Source organism: Peromyscus maniculatus, chromosome X (assembly GCF_049852395.1).
Source record: "Peromyscus maniculatus bairdii isolate BWxNUB_F1_BW_parent chromosome X, HU_Pman_BW_mat_3.1, whole genome shotgun sequence".
NCBI classification, from domain to species: Eukaryota; Metazoa; Chordata; class Mammalia; order Rodentia; family Cricetidae; genus Peromyscus; species Peromyscus maniculatus.
In genome coordinates, this window is record NC_134875.1 from 3442854 (window position 1) to 3460365 (window position 17512).

At 44.2% G+C, this 17512-nt stretch overlaps 1 protein-coding gene across 2 annotated transcripts; it reads right to left on the bottom strand.

The window, feature by feature from the left end:
* Nucleotides 1–239: 239 nt before the first annotated feature.
* Nucleotides 240–15152, bottom strand: Gabrq (gamma-aminobutyric acid type A receptor subunit theta). Of its 2 annotated transcripts, XM_042269016.2 has the most exons (11): nt 15038–15150; nt 14758–14938; nt 12668–12756; nt 9361–9428; nt 7872–8092; nt 5366–5448; nt 4743–4877; nt 4213–4365; nt 3463–3719; nt 2352–2764; nt 240–1044 (listed from the first exon to the last, which is right to left on the bottom strand). In XM_042269016.2, exons 2-11 carry the CDS (start codon nt 14904–14906, stop codon nt 1035–1037), a joined length of 1578 nt encoding a protein of 525 aa, XP_042124950.1. In that variant the 5' UTR covers nt 14907–14938; nt 15038–15150; the 3' UTR covers nt 240–1034. The 2 variants fall into 2 exon arrangements, with proteins under 2 accessions (XP_042124950.1, XP_006991928.1); XM_006991866.4 differs by lacking the exon at nt 240–1044 and having other exon boundaries at nt 1877–2764; nt 15038–15152.
* Nucleotides 15153–17512: the final 2360 nt, after the last annotated feature.

A 17512-nucleotide genomic window follows, 5' to 3' on the forward strand; every position in this document is an offset into this window, starting at 1 on the left:
TCTATCCCCAAGGCACTAACATTACCGCTTCTTAGGACTATGTTCACTTCCTCTGGGTCTTCTACCCAGGACACAGCAGAGATGGGTGGAGGAAGAATGAGGAGTTGATGGAGACCAATAGACCCTACTTGTTGGCTCCCTAGAACTAGAAAGAAACAGTCAGTCCAGCTAAACAAGACTCTCCCCACTGTGTCAAAACAGGTCACTAGAGTCTACAAGAACCTCCAACAGGGAATACATAGGGTTTTTGATGTATGTTCTTTTACACCAACTAAATTTGATAAACAGAGGCATATAGACATATACTTTCTAGAAATGTACACAGAATACATTCACCTGTGTTAATATAAGTACACATGTACACTGACACTGTCATAGAGATGTATACATTTAAATTATTCATCCACACAGTACAGATATGCATTCATACATACTAACATAGATTTACACTACTGCAGTGCTATTCAGCTTCTCAAATGGTTGTATGGCACATAGATCTACTTGTATGCATGCACACTCATCCCCAGGGATACACAGAAATATATAAACACAGAAGTATAGTTAAGGATGTGGGTGGGCTGTGTATGGGTACAGGGCTGAAGGAGAGGCTGTTTATAAAGGGGGAACATAGACTGAATGCTTGGAAAGCTCTCTCATGACTTCCATCAATGAGCTGGTGCTTCCTGTCAGGTTGGCATACAGGCTCATCCTACTGTCATCAGGAGCCCTGTTGAGTGGACAGGGCCATATTCTCCACCTGCTCAGTTCATGTTCAGTGGCTGCTCAGTAGCCTCTTGCTTAGTAGCCCGACAGGTAGATTCTGTAGGGATGTTTCTTTGAGCAAAAGGGGGGCAATAGGGGAGTGCATCAGTTGAGAGTTAGGTAGATAAGGAGAAAGAACAAGCATCCATAAGCATGGCACACAAGCTCCACTTTTTCCTTGGAACACTGAGGACAAGGTGCTTTGTCTTCCCTGGCTCACAGGGCTCCTGTGAGGATCCAACGATGTGATGGGTCAGGGAGCTCGTTGGCACTTAATATGCACTAGACAAACAGAAAGGATTAGTATATAGATTCACAGTAATTGTCCATATGCTATTGGCTGATGGCAAAATAGCAACTCTGAACTTTCTCAACTAGTGCTTACTCACCAAGTGCTTCTACTGTAACTAGTAATCAACTCAGCAATTGTAGAAAGCTAACTTCTAACTGAAGAGAAGTACTGAATTCCTACTGTCAGGCAATGTGAAGCAGAAATATAGGCAAGAAAAGGTCTAATAACTTTAAATGGAACATCTGAACATGTACAAACTCCAGCCTGATATCACCCCCTTGTCTTACATACCCCTGCTGGAAGCATGCATTCTCACTTACCCAGCTATATCTCTTTGCAGTCCCTTCTACCTTCCCCTCTCAATCACAACTTCACACTCAAAGTACAAGGCACTTATAAATGTTTCCCAACTTTCCTTTTGTCAGAATATCCAAGCCATGCCTAGCACCTCTGCATACCCAAGGCCAACTTAGCTTGACTTCTCCCAAAGCCCTTTTTAGCAGGTGGACAAGGTGCATGACACCCAGGAGGAAGAAAAAAAAGTGATGCAAAAGTAATTTCAACACCTTGAGGGGACTAAAAGGAAAGCTCCCAGGAATGCTTGTGAACCAGGCTCAGATTCTCCTCATTCCTCAGCCTGGCTCTTCTCTGTCCTTTCAACACTTCTGAAGGAGTTTCTAGACTGATGGACTGTTCAAAGTGTTTGAAAGGCAAGAGTCTTCTAGCAGGAGGAAAATAATGTGCAATTTATCTTCATGTCTTCCTCAATCCCTTACTCTCTGGCTACATGTTCTCTCCATCTCCACTTCATAATAAAGAAAAGGGCACAACAGATTTGATTGCCCTAACAACTACCAAATAAAATGAACAAAGAGAAGATGGAAAAGAAAAACCTAAGGAACTATGAAGGAAACACACCATAGTATCTCTGCTGCTGTAGGGTATGGAAAACTAATAGATGTGGTACAACCAGTAAACCACATTGAACAACCCAAAGGAAAGAGGGAAGAGGAAACGGGACCACCTATCAACCTTAGGGACCCGGTCAGGGTTAAAGATCTGGAAAGAGAACCCTTCATTGAATGAGCACCCAGGGATTGAGGGGAAACTCTCCCCAGACTCTGAGCTATGGTCCTTCTCTCGGTCACAGGCCATGAGCTCCTCATCAGTAAGGCTCCAGATACTGTCAGCATCCCCCTTGCATAGTTCATCAAGGCCAAGCCAGCTGCTCTTGATACTGATGTCATCCTGTAAGCTCTCAATCTTATCAAGGTCCCAACTTGCTTCTTGCACACACCTCTGGCCACTGTGGAACATGAGCCTTCCACTGGTGCTGCTGTCATGGCCATGGCTTTCAGAGCTTAGGCTCTCTTCAGAGTCTCCATCACCATGGGCCTCAGAATGGTTGTGGATTTTGATGGGGATAATACTGTCATTAGTGAGGAAGCCATGAAAGTGAATGGTACAGTCATGCACTGTTTGCTCAGAGGTGGAGGGCAGATCACTCAGGCTTTCTCCAGTGGCCAATTGGGCCTGGCTTGGAGTGGAAGAGAGTGGGCTGAGGCTTTCCGAGGTAGCCAGTTGGGCCTGTTCTGAAGTGAGCACCAAGGACACAAGACTTTCCGGACTTGCCAGATGAGCCTGCATGGGGCTGTCAGGAAGAGGATCAGCTCTGTCTTCCACTCTGTCTTCCACATTAATCAGGCCATCCTTGGAGGAGATAATGGATAAGCTGATCAGTTTCATATCAATTAGTGGGTATGAATGAGGGAAGAGAAAAAGGAGGGAACTTTCCTGCTTAGTGCTTTCAATGCTGCTGTTGATGTCTTTGATAACCTGTTGGGCTCTCTGATGTGCTCATAGGGGTTGAGAAACTGGACCAGGAAGTTGTTTTAGTATGCAGAGAATGTCATAGCTGCAGCAAAGTAACTGTCTCTCTTGGGGGCAGTTGTAACCTCAGAAGTACCATGTGCTATATGTAGGCTTCTCAGGTAGGGTGAGGCTGGGCTTTCTGCAAAGGAGTGGTGTTGCTGGGCATTCATGTATATCCCAAAGCAAAAGGCCCAGTATGTTTTCAGGTATCTGAAGTGCCAGGGAAGGAAAAGTTTGAAGGCCAACTTCTCTGGTGTCTGTCTCCCTGGGTCTCACCTTTCCTTCTGGCTTTATCACTTACTCTAGAAGCCCATAAAATGGAGCAAATTTGGCTCAAAGATCTAGAGAAATCAAGTTCTGACTTCTCTTGTTTCATGATATCAAATAATGATCATCAATGAACGAGTGTGGGCATGCCTGTCATATACAAGTAATGTATGAGGATTACAGCAACTATGAAATGTAAAAGGGTCAAGTGCTAAGCCTAGGCTGAGGAGGTGCTCAGGGAAAGCTGGCTGTCAGTCAAAATGTCAAACCTGCACATTTCCCACTACCACTTCTTGGTAGCGGTATCGGGCAACAACTCTCCTGGGTTTCTTGCACCTCTTGCGATTGTGCTGAGGTCCTTGGCTGAAGAAAAGGTAGTTGATGTAGACATACTCCAGCAGGGACAGGAACACGAAGAACAGGCACACAAGGATGTAGATGTCAATGGCTTTGATACAGGAAATATGGGGGAGTTTATCTCGCATATGTGAGTCGATGGTGGTCAGGACAAGAATAGAAGTTAGGCCTATGGACAACACAGTATAGGTTTAGTCTCCCTTGATAGCTGCAGGTTTTAGCAAGTCTATACCCCAAAGGAGGTGATCAGAGGCCACCTCTGGGGTAGAGGCTTTTCCCATGTCCTCTCCTAGTTCCTTCTCCCTATGCTTCACCAGGTTGCTTGTTCTGGATCGAACTCAAATTCCTTGTCATGGTTTAAATACTTTAGATCTCCAGTTCCATATACTTCTTCTTTTAGTATCTGAAGAGGTTTTCTAAACCCTAAAATATCAAACATCTAGCTGTATTTGTGCCCCTAAAGGAAAAGATAGAGCAATTTGCCCTACAGAAGGCAAAAACAAACCAAGAAGCCCAATATCCTAGGCTGATCCTTGCTTAAAACATTTCTTGCCTTCCCCAAACTTAGAGCAGAAGTTTAAGGTCTTCCCAGTTTTGCCTGTACTTTTTTTCTAAGCAAAATAACTCAAGTTTCTTCCTGAGAGGTGATAGATAAGACTTACCAATTGTCACCCTGGCAGCAGAGGAATCATAGTTCATCCAAAATGATATCCAGGAGAGAATAGTGGTGAGGACTGTGGGCCAATAGACCTGCACAAGGTAACTGCGGACTTCTCTTTGAACCTGGAACTTCACTATCAGGCGCATGTAGGAGCCTGTAAGAACACACAGTGATGTCAGGCCCATGTGACACATCAAGTCAGCTCTAACCCCTCTCCTGCCTCACTCATTCCACATGAGACAATTTTAGTCTGCAAACAGATGGAAGGTGAGAGGCCAGCCCTGTGAAGAGCAAGAATCATTTCCAGTTGTAGAGTGTTGTCAACCTGCCCAAGCCTCCACACTTATTCTCCATCTGTAAGGGTTAGCCATTAGCCACCAGGGCTTTATCAATAGGGGAGAAAGATGTGTTCAGATCCAAAAAATGGGAAAGGAGGGAGGCAACTACAAGGATCAAAGGCAGATGCCCCCAAGACTGTGTAGTGGTGTAAAAGGGACAAGAAACAGCAGAAAAAGAGTGGGTCTGGCCGACCTGTGTAGAAATACACCTCCTTGCTAGTAATTGTCCTCCCCAGGTAGGTAAACCGAGGGATGTGCAGCTCATCAGTAATGTGGATGGCATTCTCATCTTCCCAGGATAACACAATGTCTTCGATGGTATAGCCATCTAGGAGGTGAAACAAAGAGTTAATCTAGGCAGATTTTACTCGAAGAAGTCTGTGAAAACCAAAGCATGGTTGGCACTTAGAATTTGGGGGGATACTTTGTGGTTTTCTGAGTCTGAGCATGGGGATTCTGAATATTTGCAAAGACAGGACTCCCATTTTGAAGGTTTTTAGGCAGGAAGGAATGAGTAGCAAAAAGATGCTATGAACTTTTACCCATGAGCCATGAGTATGTATAGTTTTTCAGTTGAATTACCTACACCACAAAGGCCACCTACTCCCAGATGCCATATATATAGCTATTGGTCAGTTTATTGTGTAGCCATCATTCATCTTTCATTTATCTACTGCTTGCGCACATGTTTGGGAAGAGATATGGGAGTAGAGAGCAGAGGAGCTGTGCTATTTCTCTCAGTTTCAAGTCTACTTGTGCTTTCCTGACTATAGCAGCTCCACTCAGGGATGAAGGGTCCACAGGAGAAATACGTACAGCTCTCCACCTCCAGCTTGCAAGCTTGCTTGTCCATAGGGAACTTTTGCAGATCCAGGGAACAGGCTGCTGTTGTGGTAAGCCTGACAAAGAAAACAAAAAGGGAGGGAAAATGATTCAAGTTTATTCCTAAGGATTCTGCAGAGTGGAGAGGCAAGAGTTAGGTGGAGGACTGACCCATGTGTATGGAATTGGGGGAAGGGAGAGAAAGAGAGAGAAAATTGGAATTTGACAAGGAATTAAAAGATTTTGCAAAGCTAAAACAAAGAGCAGATATATGTCAGAAAAACCACAGAACATCAGCATGGGAAGGGCCCTTGAGGAAACAATACAGAGACAGAAAGACTTGTGCTTGTTAAAGTATCAGCAAGGCTGTTGAGAGAACATTGTATGCTATGTGTAATGTGCTGAGGCTGCAGAGCCACTGGGGAAGGCAGGCATGTGGTGTGCAAATATACATGTGGGCAGTGACCCAGGCCCGCCTCTGACCATATCTACATTCCTGTCAGTGGTGAGGGCCTATGTGGCACCGAGAGCTAGAAAGAAGTCAGTGGGCACAAAATGCCTATCCATGGAGGGCCCAGACAGTGCTGACAGTAGTTAGAGCCAAAAGAGGCATCAAGTTGCTATGCTGTGCACCCAGGAGAGGAATCTAATAAAATGGCCTTGGAAGAGCCAGGGAGGTGACTTGGATTTGAATATGATGTAATGAAAAAAGCTCTTTGCTGTTGCATATCTGTCCCATTTCTTTTTCTTCCCTTTCCATCTGCTAACTTAGCTTAGTCCCTGTCAATCCTTGTAGGAATTTCATTTTGGGGACTGGTAGTGGTTAGTATGTATGTGTGTATGTACTTCCCTCTTTTTAAATAAAATGAATTTCCCAAGTATTATTCATCATCAGTCAATGCCTCTTTTACTTTAAACAAGAGTGATTATTGATCAGTTTCAGATAAGCATTGGGATTGTGTAGTGGGTTGTCAGGGACCAAACATGGACCATGGGAAAGTACTAGCTAGGCCAGAGAACAAGCCCCTGCCCTAAACCAGATGCCCCCAAAGATAAAGAACAGGTCAGGCAGGTCAGGTAGCATACCAACAGAACAATGGGCCCTGACCAGTGACCTTACCACCTAGCAGCCTCACAACTTGCATGTAGTCCTTCACCTGCACATAAGGCACATCGTGCACCCCTTCCCTCCTTCCTGCCCCCTCCCCCTCCCATGCTATATAAGCCTTGCTGAGGAGAATAAAATTTGCAGCTTGATCAGAACACTGTCTTGCTGTCTTCTCTCATCTCCCCCGTCCCTTTCATTCTCTCCCGCAGGTGGGTCGCCCCCGTTGACACCCCACTGGCTGGGGCAGTGGGTAGTATGCATATATGTGTGTACTTCCATTTTCTAAAAAAAATGAATTTCCCAAGTATATTCATCAGCCAATGCCTCCTTTACTTTAAAAAAGAGTGATTATTGTTCAGTTTCAGGTAAGCATTGGTATTCAATGACTCCATGGGGATGTGGATGGAGGAAGAAGGAAGGAATGGGAAGAGAGCACTTCAGAGTAAGAGAAACCCAATTATTAGACCTGTAACAACCTGTCAAACCATGGTAGCTACCACCAAGATGACCTTTCAGCTTGCCTTCACTGACAATCTGTTTCAGCTGAAACTGTGAAGTCAGCTTTGGAGATTGCTCTATTGCAAATAGATCAGTGGAGACTACCAATATGCATGTGTTCTGTGTGGAGAGAGAGCAGGGGCTCAGAAACCCCACCCTAGTCCTCTTATAGAGCTAGCTCACCCATTTCTTCTAACACCCTGCACAGTGCAAACATATGGAAGTGGGGAGAGGTGGAGCACCTTCTTTACTGCAAAGGCTTCAGCATTCATCAGTCTCCCTGCCTCATGGCACACACAAGGAAAAATGGAGGAAGAGGTCTTTTGGTCCAGGGAATCAAGATTTCTTTTTAAAAAATCTATATGACAATACATAAAAATTAGTGAAAACAGTATTTTCTTTCACAAATGGTAGGTGACATTGTAAATTCCTTTCCTTATTGTTCACAAAATAAAGTAACACTGTTCCCAGTGTGCTCAGATTCCTTAATACAACCTCCCATTAAAGGACACATCTGCAAGGGCAGAAATTGGCTACAGCATCTAAACTAAAGTGGGACCTCATGCTTTTTACCAATCTATTATTTAGCCATGAGCATTTCTGAGGATTTCTTGAAGATGGAGACATTTGCATCAGGGATTGGAAAATGTGTGAAAGTGTGCAAAGTTTCAACTCATGAAAAAAGAGACCACTGTAGACAGGAGTAGTAGAAGCCAAGGTGGGGCGACAGGGCAGGCTAGGATGCCTGTGGAAAGTTTCGAAAGTGTATGTACACACAAGGCAAATCTGGAAAACAGGAATATCTTCTGTATATTCCTTCTAATGTATTGTGGGATACACAGTAGGAAAAAAAGAAGCTTGCTGGGACAGCCCAAGACTCTTACATGAACTCACCGGATGCCATATCGCACTGTTCCATCTGGGTGAAGCTGAAACACACGATTCTCCACAGTTACATCATGCACAAAGGCATTTTTGCTATTCACAAAGTAGCAGTCAGGGACCCACAGCTTCTCATGCATATGATAGTCCAGAGTCAGGTTCAAGTTGGTCTCATAGTATGCTAAGCGTGTGTCTTTCCAGGTCTGATGCAAAAACATCGTGATTGTATAGTCCTGGAGAGAGATAAATGACAGTTGTCAGGTTGTCTAGCGCTCTGTCTTCTGTATTATACGTACACACCACTATATGAAACACATCATACAGACAGGTGCATAAAATATAAACATGTTTAAGAAAGAACAGCAAAATAAAGCTTCTATAATTAATACCTAGGTTAAGAAACAGAACATGACCAATAACTTTCAAGTTCCAAAATGTGTCCTTTTTAGAGCACATTTCCCACAACCAGCAGGAAACATTCATTATTCAAGTTTTTTAATGACACTATTTCCCATGCTTCAGGTTAGAGTTTCATTGTCTTCATGTGTATTTTGAGAAACAGTGCTTATTTGGACTTCTTTTTGGAATGTTATCTAATCAGAACCAAACTGTATGTCTGTAGCCTGTCCCCTAACTCCCTCAATATTGTATTTGTGAGGCCCATTAAAGTTGCTGTGTGTAACTATAATTTGATCTCTTGTATTCCTGGAGAATATTTTCACATGTGAACACACAATGTATATAATCATGTAAAAAAGCACCATACATGCCTAAACCATGAAGAAATAATGATGGCAAAGTGAAATTGCCGTTTGTGTCCCTGTAAAAGTTGAAAACAGGTGAGGGGTAGCAGTGCTTCCGCCTCACCAACATCGGTAGCATCTGACTCCTGTTTTGGGCAATCTGATGTGTACATACATAGTGGGCATTCACTGTGAGTTCATTTTGTTGATTACAAACAAGGTCAAACATTTTCTCATATGTTCATCCACTACTTAGTTTTCTTTACAAAAGTACAGTTCTATTCATTTTTGATATTCTTATCAATCCTCAGGCATTATATATATTTTGAATACCAGCTCTCTGTGTTTCAAATATCTCCATCTACTCTGAATTACCTTTTCACTCATCACAGTGGCTTTGTTTTGTAAAATTGAAGTTTCAGAAGTTTTGGCTATACAGATTGGCCTATAGCCAACATCAAATACTAGTATTTATTTTTATGATTTGTAATTTGTGTCTTATGAAATAACTCTTTACCTACCCTGCAGTACAAAGATAGTATGCTATTAAAACTTTTAAAAGCTCCAAAGATTTTCTTTTGAGTTGTTAATCTACATGTAACTGAATGTTTGGATATGCTGTGATGGCCTTCAATTGATTTTCTTCTATTCCAGAGGACTGTCATGTGAGTTCTGTCACGGGTCAGAACAATTAGAGTTGGCCTATGACTATGCTTGTCCCTTGTCTCCAACACCATGTTTATAACCTATAGACTTACCATATTTATTTCTGAGATCTGTTCAATACTGGACACATAGATAGATACTGACACAGGCACAGGGGCACCTACAATATAGGAAGATACAATCACATGAAAATTTGGATAAAGGTTAAAAGTATATGCTTAGGACCCAGTTGTCTAGGCTAAAAGTAGTTTTGATGTTTGCTTGTTGTGTGATCTTGAGTAAGTCACCTAACCTCTCTGAGCCTGAGCTTCCTTGTGGATTAGATGGGAATAATGCTATCATAGTTAATGAAGGTCAAGTGCTTAGAGCAAGGCCTGGCTCATGCTATGATGAAAGGAAGGTATAAGGACAACACAAAAGGAAAATAAATTTTTGTGATGATTTCTGTATGCTTGTGCATGGTCAAGTATTTTGCTCATATATATATATGTATATGTGTGTGTGTATGTATGGCCATTTATATGTATATGTGTAATATATGAGTTTAGGTCATGTTTGTATGTCTTAATGTGTGAATCTTAGTGAGTGTGTCATGCTTGTGTATGTCTATGTGAATGAATTCATGAATGTGTTCATGTGAATGAATACTGTGTGATGGTGATTTGATTAATGTGCAAGTGTGACTAAGTGTATAATTTTTTTTTTTCCGAGACAGGGTTTCTCTGTGTAGTTTTGGTGCCTGTCCTAGATCTCACTCTGAGACCAGGCTGGCCTCGAACTCAGAGAGATCCACCTGGCTCTGCCTCCCGAGTGCTGGGATTAAAGGCGTGTGCCACCACCACCTGACTGAAATATTTTGTACTTTCTCCTTTAACCAATAACTTACTTAGAAGCATTCTGTTTAATTCACAAGTATAGTCCTTGTTTGTTATCCACAGGAAATTGGATATGTTCTGCTTTCTAAATTTTCCCCTTAGACCTATGTATTTGCAGTGTCCATTGGCAAGACTCAAATATGATCATTGTTGTGAAAACAGTAAGCTGTTGGGTAGTATGGAGGAATACAATTTACTATTCTTATCAACTTGCAGCAAAGACCTTTCTAGAAACATTGTGTTTGACTGCTGCCTTTTAGGCTGCTCTCCCCATACTTTTAGCAGATGGCAGCTATAGTAGTAGGCAACAAGCCTCAGAAAGCCCCCAGAGAGGCCTACATTCTAGCCCCTTTCTCCAAGACCTGATTGTTAGCCCCTTCCTCCAAGGTCAGGCTTTTTTTTTTTTTTTTTCGAGACAGGGTCTCTCTGTGTAGCTTTGCGCCTTTCCTGGAACTCACTTGGTAGCCCAGGCTGGCCTCGAACTCACAGAGATCCGCCTGCCTCTGCCTCCCGAGTGCTGAGATTAAAGGCGTGCGCCACCACCACCCGGCCAAGGTCAGGCTTCTTTAGAACAACCTAGTGATGTCTTCTCATATGTGGAATGCTGTGGAGCTAAAGAGACATCACAGAAGCCTGCCAAAGGGCTCTTAGTTTAAGAGGAAGTGTGTACTGAAATGCAGTGTATATTCTCCTTGCCAAACCATGATCTGGCACAGGGACACAACCTTCCTATGCCTTCCTTTACTGTACAATGTTGGATGTCTGTGACATGCTCCCGTGTGTGTGTGTGTGTGTGTGTGTGTGTGTGTGTGTGTGTGTGTGTGTGTGAGAGAGAGAGAGAGAGAGAGAGAGAGAGAGAGAGTTGGGACCATTCTTATGTGTGAAGATTAATTCCTAAAACTATATTCCATCTTAAATATAGAGGGAACTCTGTCTATTGGGAGACTATACTGGGAGCCCTGGGTTCCCTAAGCCCTGAGTGCTCCAGCCTGTCTGTCTCATCAATGGGTCTTCTACCATATTTCTCCCATGTAATAGTCCTAGCCTTATAATCTATAGTGTTCCCTTCTGTAAATGGCAGGTTGTGTTAAGTTCTCTTTGTCTTCTCTCTCTACTGTTTCCATCTGTTTGACAAAATCAATGTAGGGGCCCATATTTTATCAGATGCTCCAGCCTGGTATGGTCATAATACTTGGTGTAACATGAAGATGGTGGAGAGGGGCCTCAAGCCTACTATGGACTAACTGTGCTGGCCAAAACCCAGAGATGCACTTTTGTCTCTGTTCCCTTCTTTTAGTTCTCAATGCTGCAGGAAGGGTGCCTGAGCCTGAAACAGTGGGGAGTGTATGCTCATTGCATGCAGATGACTATTATTTGGCCTTTGCTGACAAACATCAGAGTGAAAAAGAGGCAACAAACAAATAAATAAATATCAATTTCCCTGCCATCCTCTGGGGCTTGGCACAAATGATTCAAAGCTAGTACCATGTAAGGGGTATTAACTGTGCTTTACTACCTGAATTTCTGTTTTCCCCCTTCCCTTGAGGATCCGCATGGAAAAGGTACCACCACTGTGGCCTCAGTAGCATAAAGGTATTATGTGCCTTCTTCTTTTTCCAACCTGGTTTTCCATGCATACTGACCTCGGAGCCCCTTGCCTTTGTCTTCTGCCCTTGTGTAGTGGAGGAAAGGGATGCACAAGCTAATAATCTCACCCTTTAAATTTAGGGCCAAGGGAAACCTCCTTGGTTTTCAAGGTGGCACAGTATTTTTAGAAGACAGTTACACATGAGCACAAATATGAATCATTAGTGGTGACTACCCATTCGACACTGTCCCATCCTATAGTAAGCTGTCCTGTGTTGTAGCTCCTTCTGCTGTCTTTGAGCTGAAAATTAACTAACCCTAATTTAAAGCACTTTTTCTTTTGTCTGCTATTGGTTTGGGCTTCTGAGGTGTCCCCTTTGTGTGGTCCAGGATAAGCAGAATCTAGAAAGTGCCCATCAGCTTCTTGGAGGTGTGTGTGTGTGTGTCAGTTTCCTTGTTACTTCTCCTCTTTGTGCTGTTGGGATTTTGTTAGTGGCCATCAATCTGAGTTTTATGAAGAACACATGTAGTACAGTATGCTAGATGAACTGAATTTGGTAGGAGCTGAAGACTTGGGAAAGCAGGGTATTATAGAAGGGTCCCAGGCCTAGGTGAGTTAGGTGACAGAGGCAGAGAAGACCATGGTCTCAATTCTAAATTCCCTGAATTACTTAAGGGTGGCAACACCTTTGAAAGGGAGTAAGGAAGGAAAGAAAGTCTCTGGTATAGAAGGCTGGTACATAGATGTGAGGTACATTCTAAGAAGAGAGCAGAAGAACTGAGATTAGGAATCTGAGGTTGCTCCATTGCAAGGCTTGGCAGACTCAAGAAGGTAGCATTTGTGGGGCAGAGGCCTATAGAGCCTGGTTAGTTTACAGGGTGGAGCTGGCTCTGTTCTATCTAACACAAAAGCCTCTGGTGTCTGGATTTGGCTTACCTCCAAAATTTGGTCTCAGTCGGACATCATATGTTGATAGCACCCTGTCCAAAATCTTTTGAACCACAGCTTCATTTGCACAATTTTTGCTGGAACAGAGAATCCATGAGTAAATGCTGGTTGACTTGTGGCCCATTTGCCAGTGGCTGGTTTGCCAAAGCCATCACATATGCAAACATGTCCAGTCATATGTGTCTGTGGTCTCTCCCTCCCTTCTTCCCCTTCAGCTCACAGTGAGTCAGCCAGAAGCAGAGCAGTGACGCAGACTCTTTTCCCCTTCCCCTCCCCCCCCTTCACAGCTTTAATCCAGAGGGTGGGGCTCAAGGACTAGATCCCTGTTACCAGGCAGGAATAGTGAGTGGGTGGGGAGGAAAACGCACCATAGGAGAGGGGGGAAACTGGGCAGATGAGACCCTCAGAAAACTACACCATTTTAATTCTCTGAGAAACTATATCTTGAGGTGCCCCTGGATGCTGATTGCTGATAATCCTCTTTCCAGGGGTATCTCATTGCCCCAGGAAGTCAGCTCCCACTGGCAAGTGTCTCCCCTGAGCCGAGCTTATGTTTTCTATCTCAAAGGCACACTTCTTCTACCTGGTCTGAGTCCCTCTACCCCCATTTATGTGAACTTTGTGCTTGAGAATTGGCATATGACATATGACTCAGAAAGAGAGTGGTGGGGGCAGGGAGAGAGAAAACATCTTGCTCATGTAACAGAGATTTATGGCCCTCATTGAACTAAACCATTTCATATTCCTGGTATTTAGGGCTGTCTTCGAAAAGATCCATTCTGGAAGCAAGCATCTCACTCACTACACATGTGCTTTCAGCCTGGAGGTTTCTTAGGTGAGAACATGTAAGTGAAGCCAGCTCAGCTGCATAGAGCTGGCTTTTCCAGAGGTCTCTGAGATGTTCATTGAATTGATCTAGACTTTCAATCCCCAAAGGACTTTTAAATGACGACAGGCCCCAGGTATCACTATTACTGTGACTGTTTGGATCTTTGACGCATTGTTCCTGCAATCTCTGTCTCTGTCTTTCTCTCTTTGTGTGTCTTTCTCTGTCCCCTCATCTCTCCTTCACTCCCCCCACCCTCTGTATGTGTTCACTGACGCAGTCTGGAATGTTGGGTTGAGAGCACTGCAGGGCTGCCTGCTGGAACCTTGCCCAGCTTACCCCCCCCTTTCTGAATACATGTTTATTTCTAGTTTGCCACTTAAAATTATTCCTCATTTTCCTCAATCATAAAATTTAATTCTGTAACATTTCAAAGTGTGCGCATGAATTATTTCCAAATTAAAGAAATACATTCCTGCCTGTTTCTGTCCAAAGAATTTCCCATGTGCCAGCCCTCCAGCTCTGCAGCCATGGCAAATACACATTTTGTGTGTGTGTGTGTGTGTGTGTGTGTGTGTGTGTGTGTGTGATCTACATGTCAAGGATGACAGCTTATCCCCTCTTCAGATACTTACAGAACTAAACAAACTTTAAATTAAGCACAGAGAAAAACTGAAATCTTCAAATGTTTTTACAAGAGTAAGCACAAAAGCTTACCTCTTTTAAGCCAGAAGGTTATGTCATTTACAGCTACTGATTTCACAGAATTAATCATTTCAATCTGCTGTATTTGATAAAGGAACACACAACACAACACACACACACACACACACACACACACACACACACACACACACACACACACACTGCCTCAGCAAATGGACTAAAGGTCTACTCAAACAGGTGTCTTTCCTGTCTGTTTTGTGAATTGCCCATGTACACCTCCCAGTCCCACGGGCTTCGGAGAACACAACTGGGAAAAGCTGCCTGGGACCTCAGTCCTTGAGGATGATCAGGTAGACTCGGGGGTGAGGGTGCTCCTAGCCTCAAGGCTTGGGCTAATGGTAGACACGCAGCAGTAACAGGTGGGTTGAAGCTTGGAGTATCATTTCACAGCTGTCCCCACACCCACTTCATCCCCTAGGTAAGCCGGGGTCTGAGTCCCCTGCACCCAGCCCGCACCCAGTCCAAGAGGCCAAAACCTTCTGCTTGTCCCTGTCCCTTCCATGCTCAGCTAGCCTGGGCCGCTTACCAGTTGAAGAGATCCAGGATGACTTCGGGCATGCTGGAGGAGAGCTCGAAGTGGAATTTCGGGGTGGGACTGGGGCCGTTGCTCTCTGCGAGCCAAGTCCTGATGAGCAGCAGGAGCACGGCGGCTCGCAGCATGCCTCGGATGCCCATGGCTGCGATGCTCTGGGAATGGCAGCAGACAGCTGGAAAAGCGGACAGGGTTAGGGTGGGAGCGAGTCAGTACAGGGCAAAGGGGGCGGGATCGCTAGCCCTTCTGCAGAATTGCGACACAAAGGAGAGACCTGAAGGGAGCAGGGAGTGTGGAGACGTCTGGAGCCTAGAGAAGGGAAAAACAGCCGCTCCGCAGCAGCTCTCCCCAACGCAGTGGTCTACAGGGAGCGCCCGGCTGCTGCGAGGTGTGCTCTACCGCTCAAGGCCGAGACTGGGTGCCGAGTGGGGCGGGGCGGGCTGCTGGCTCCGCCCACTCCGACGGCAGCACCAGCTGAGCCAATCCCGCAGGTGCCAGAAGCCACACAAATAGGCGCGCGCTGCGCACCCCACCCCCACCAGCCCCTTCAGGCCTCTGTAGTCGTCCCCGGACCAGCACCAGCCACCAGGTCCAGCCATGCGAGAGGGAGGGGCTTACTGCCTAGACTGGACGCAGGGGTGTCTGGCTCTGGGCCTCTGCCAAAGGGACATGATGTGTTTCTCTTAGACTTTGTGTCCAAGAGTTTGCATCTTGTAGTGAAAGTAGTGTGGCTATTTGACTGTCCTGGCTAGATAGGCACTCTGAAACATATGCACACCTTTGGAGAATCAGGAGGTTATTCACAGATCATTGACACTCCAGTAACTCAATGTGTTTAACCCAATCCAATGTGTTTCATCTTTGACTGGGTTGATGGGATCTCTTACCAAGGGGTCTTATGACAAGGCTTTGATCACAGAGGATGGAAATTGTCTTCTTGGAGCCTAATTTCCCAGAGGGTTATTCTCCTCGACTTTGGGTTCTCAGGAAAAACAAATTCAGGGAGCTGAAAGTAGTCACCAGCTGGAGTCTTCCTAAAGTGTGTTTCATTGCTGTAGATAGGGAATGCAGAGTTGAAGTTAGGATCCAGGCTGACATTATGGAAGGGGAAAAGAAGGCAAAAAGCCAGTGTTTTAGATGTGCAACAGAAGGTGCCAATTCACCTGAGTTCAAGTGCTATCATGGGATTTTTGTTAGGGGGCTTTTATTGTTTCCCCTACCTGGAACAGAAGGGACTTGGGGGCTATGGAATGGCTTCACACTAACCCCTGTGTCTCAGCTTGGGTCCATGACAAAGCTAGTTCAAAAAGAGGCATCACAAGAGCCCCTGTGCCAAGTGATAACAAAAGGGGTACAATCATGTTCACTAGCACTGCACCTCCCAAGTCACACCACAGAGAAGGGTAGAAATAAAATGGGTCTCATTTAACTAGGCACATGCACATGGAAACACACCCTTTCTGTTTTTTCTCAGTACCCACTGACACAATTTAAGATTGCTTGAGCCCAGAAAAGCTTCACTCTCATGGTTTGCTCAATGTCTTGCACACTAATAAATTTAACTCTTTAGTCTCCTTTTGAAAAGGCACTTTAGAAACGAAATATTTCACTTTTCATAATTGCATGCCTTCTCCTAAAGTGCAGAGTACTCTCAGGTCCTTTTTTTTTTTTTAAATATTTCCCTTCTTCCCTCATTGTTGCAGGAAATGGACATGAAAGAAAAAAGGAATGATGGAATTTACATGTCACTGATGATCACATATTAGAACAACTCAGCCGAGCCTGCTCTCATATTGTGAGTCTTGTCATGTCATCCCTGGTCATCCATACATCCTTACAGAGATTCTCTCTGTTTCTCACCAAAAGGGTAGGGATAATCTATATCCTTTTGGCTAACTAACTGGATTGTAATATGGGTGAACTGAGGTCCAGAGAAAGAAGAGAAATTGACCCAAAGTCACATATTAGCAGAGATTTGAGCTGGAAACAATATAGGTCCAGTCTATATTGTTTGCTCCCAGGGTCTGTGGAAGAGTCTAACAACCAGCTGAGGATTCTAATCTGAGGGATATTCAATGAATCGAAGCACACTGAGTTCTTTAGTCCATTTACTTTATTCTTCTAAGTCAATCCTATCCACACAGCTTTGTTTCTGTTCTCATACTTAGCTGCTCTCAGTCCCTCCTGCTGTTCTCTCATCCTTACCTAGTTCTTTCCATCTCCATTCTCATCTCTGTTCTTCTCAATCAATTCTCTCCAGTCCTCTGAGGGAACCAGTATATATTTATACATGCAGTATTCTTTGGCAAAGTAATGTGAGGCTTGAAGTTTTCAGGGTCTCAGAGAGAGGTGATAAAGATCCACACATAAAGCAGTATTTGTCAGCTTCCAATTACAACCCCAAAGGGGAGTGGCTGAAGGGGAGTTCTCTGGTAGTGTCAACTAAAGGCTAAGATCAATTAGGGAATTTGTGTGCTCAAACTATAATCTAGAAATGGCTAGGTAGAATGTTAACGGTCAATAAGTCACAAGAAAGTAAACTGTCTTTGGCGCCATTTTTCCTGCTCATCCTGGCTACAGCTGCTTTTTGAGGGAGGGGGACATATGCTAGGTGGCTCAGCAACCTTTGCCAGAGCATGCAGCATTTGGTTAGTAAAAGCACTTTCTCTCAGAGTAATTGCTGAGAAGAAAATCTAGGAATAGCACCTGGCTGAAGAGGAATAAAAATTAAATTTGCACAAGAAAGAAG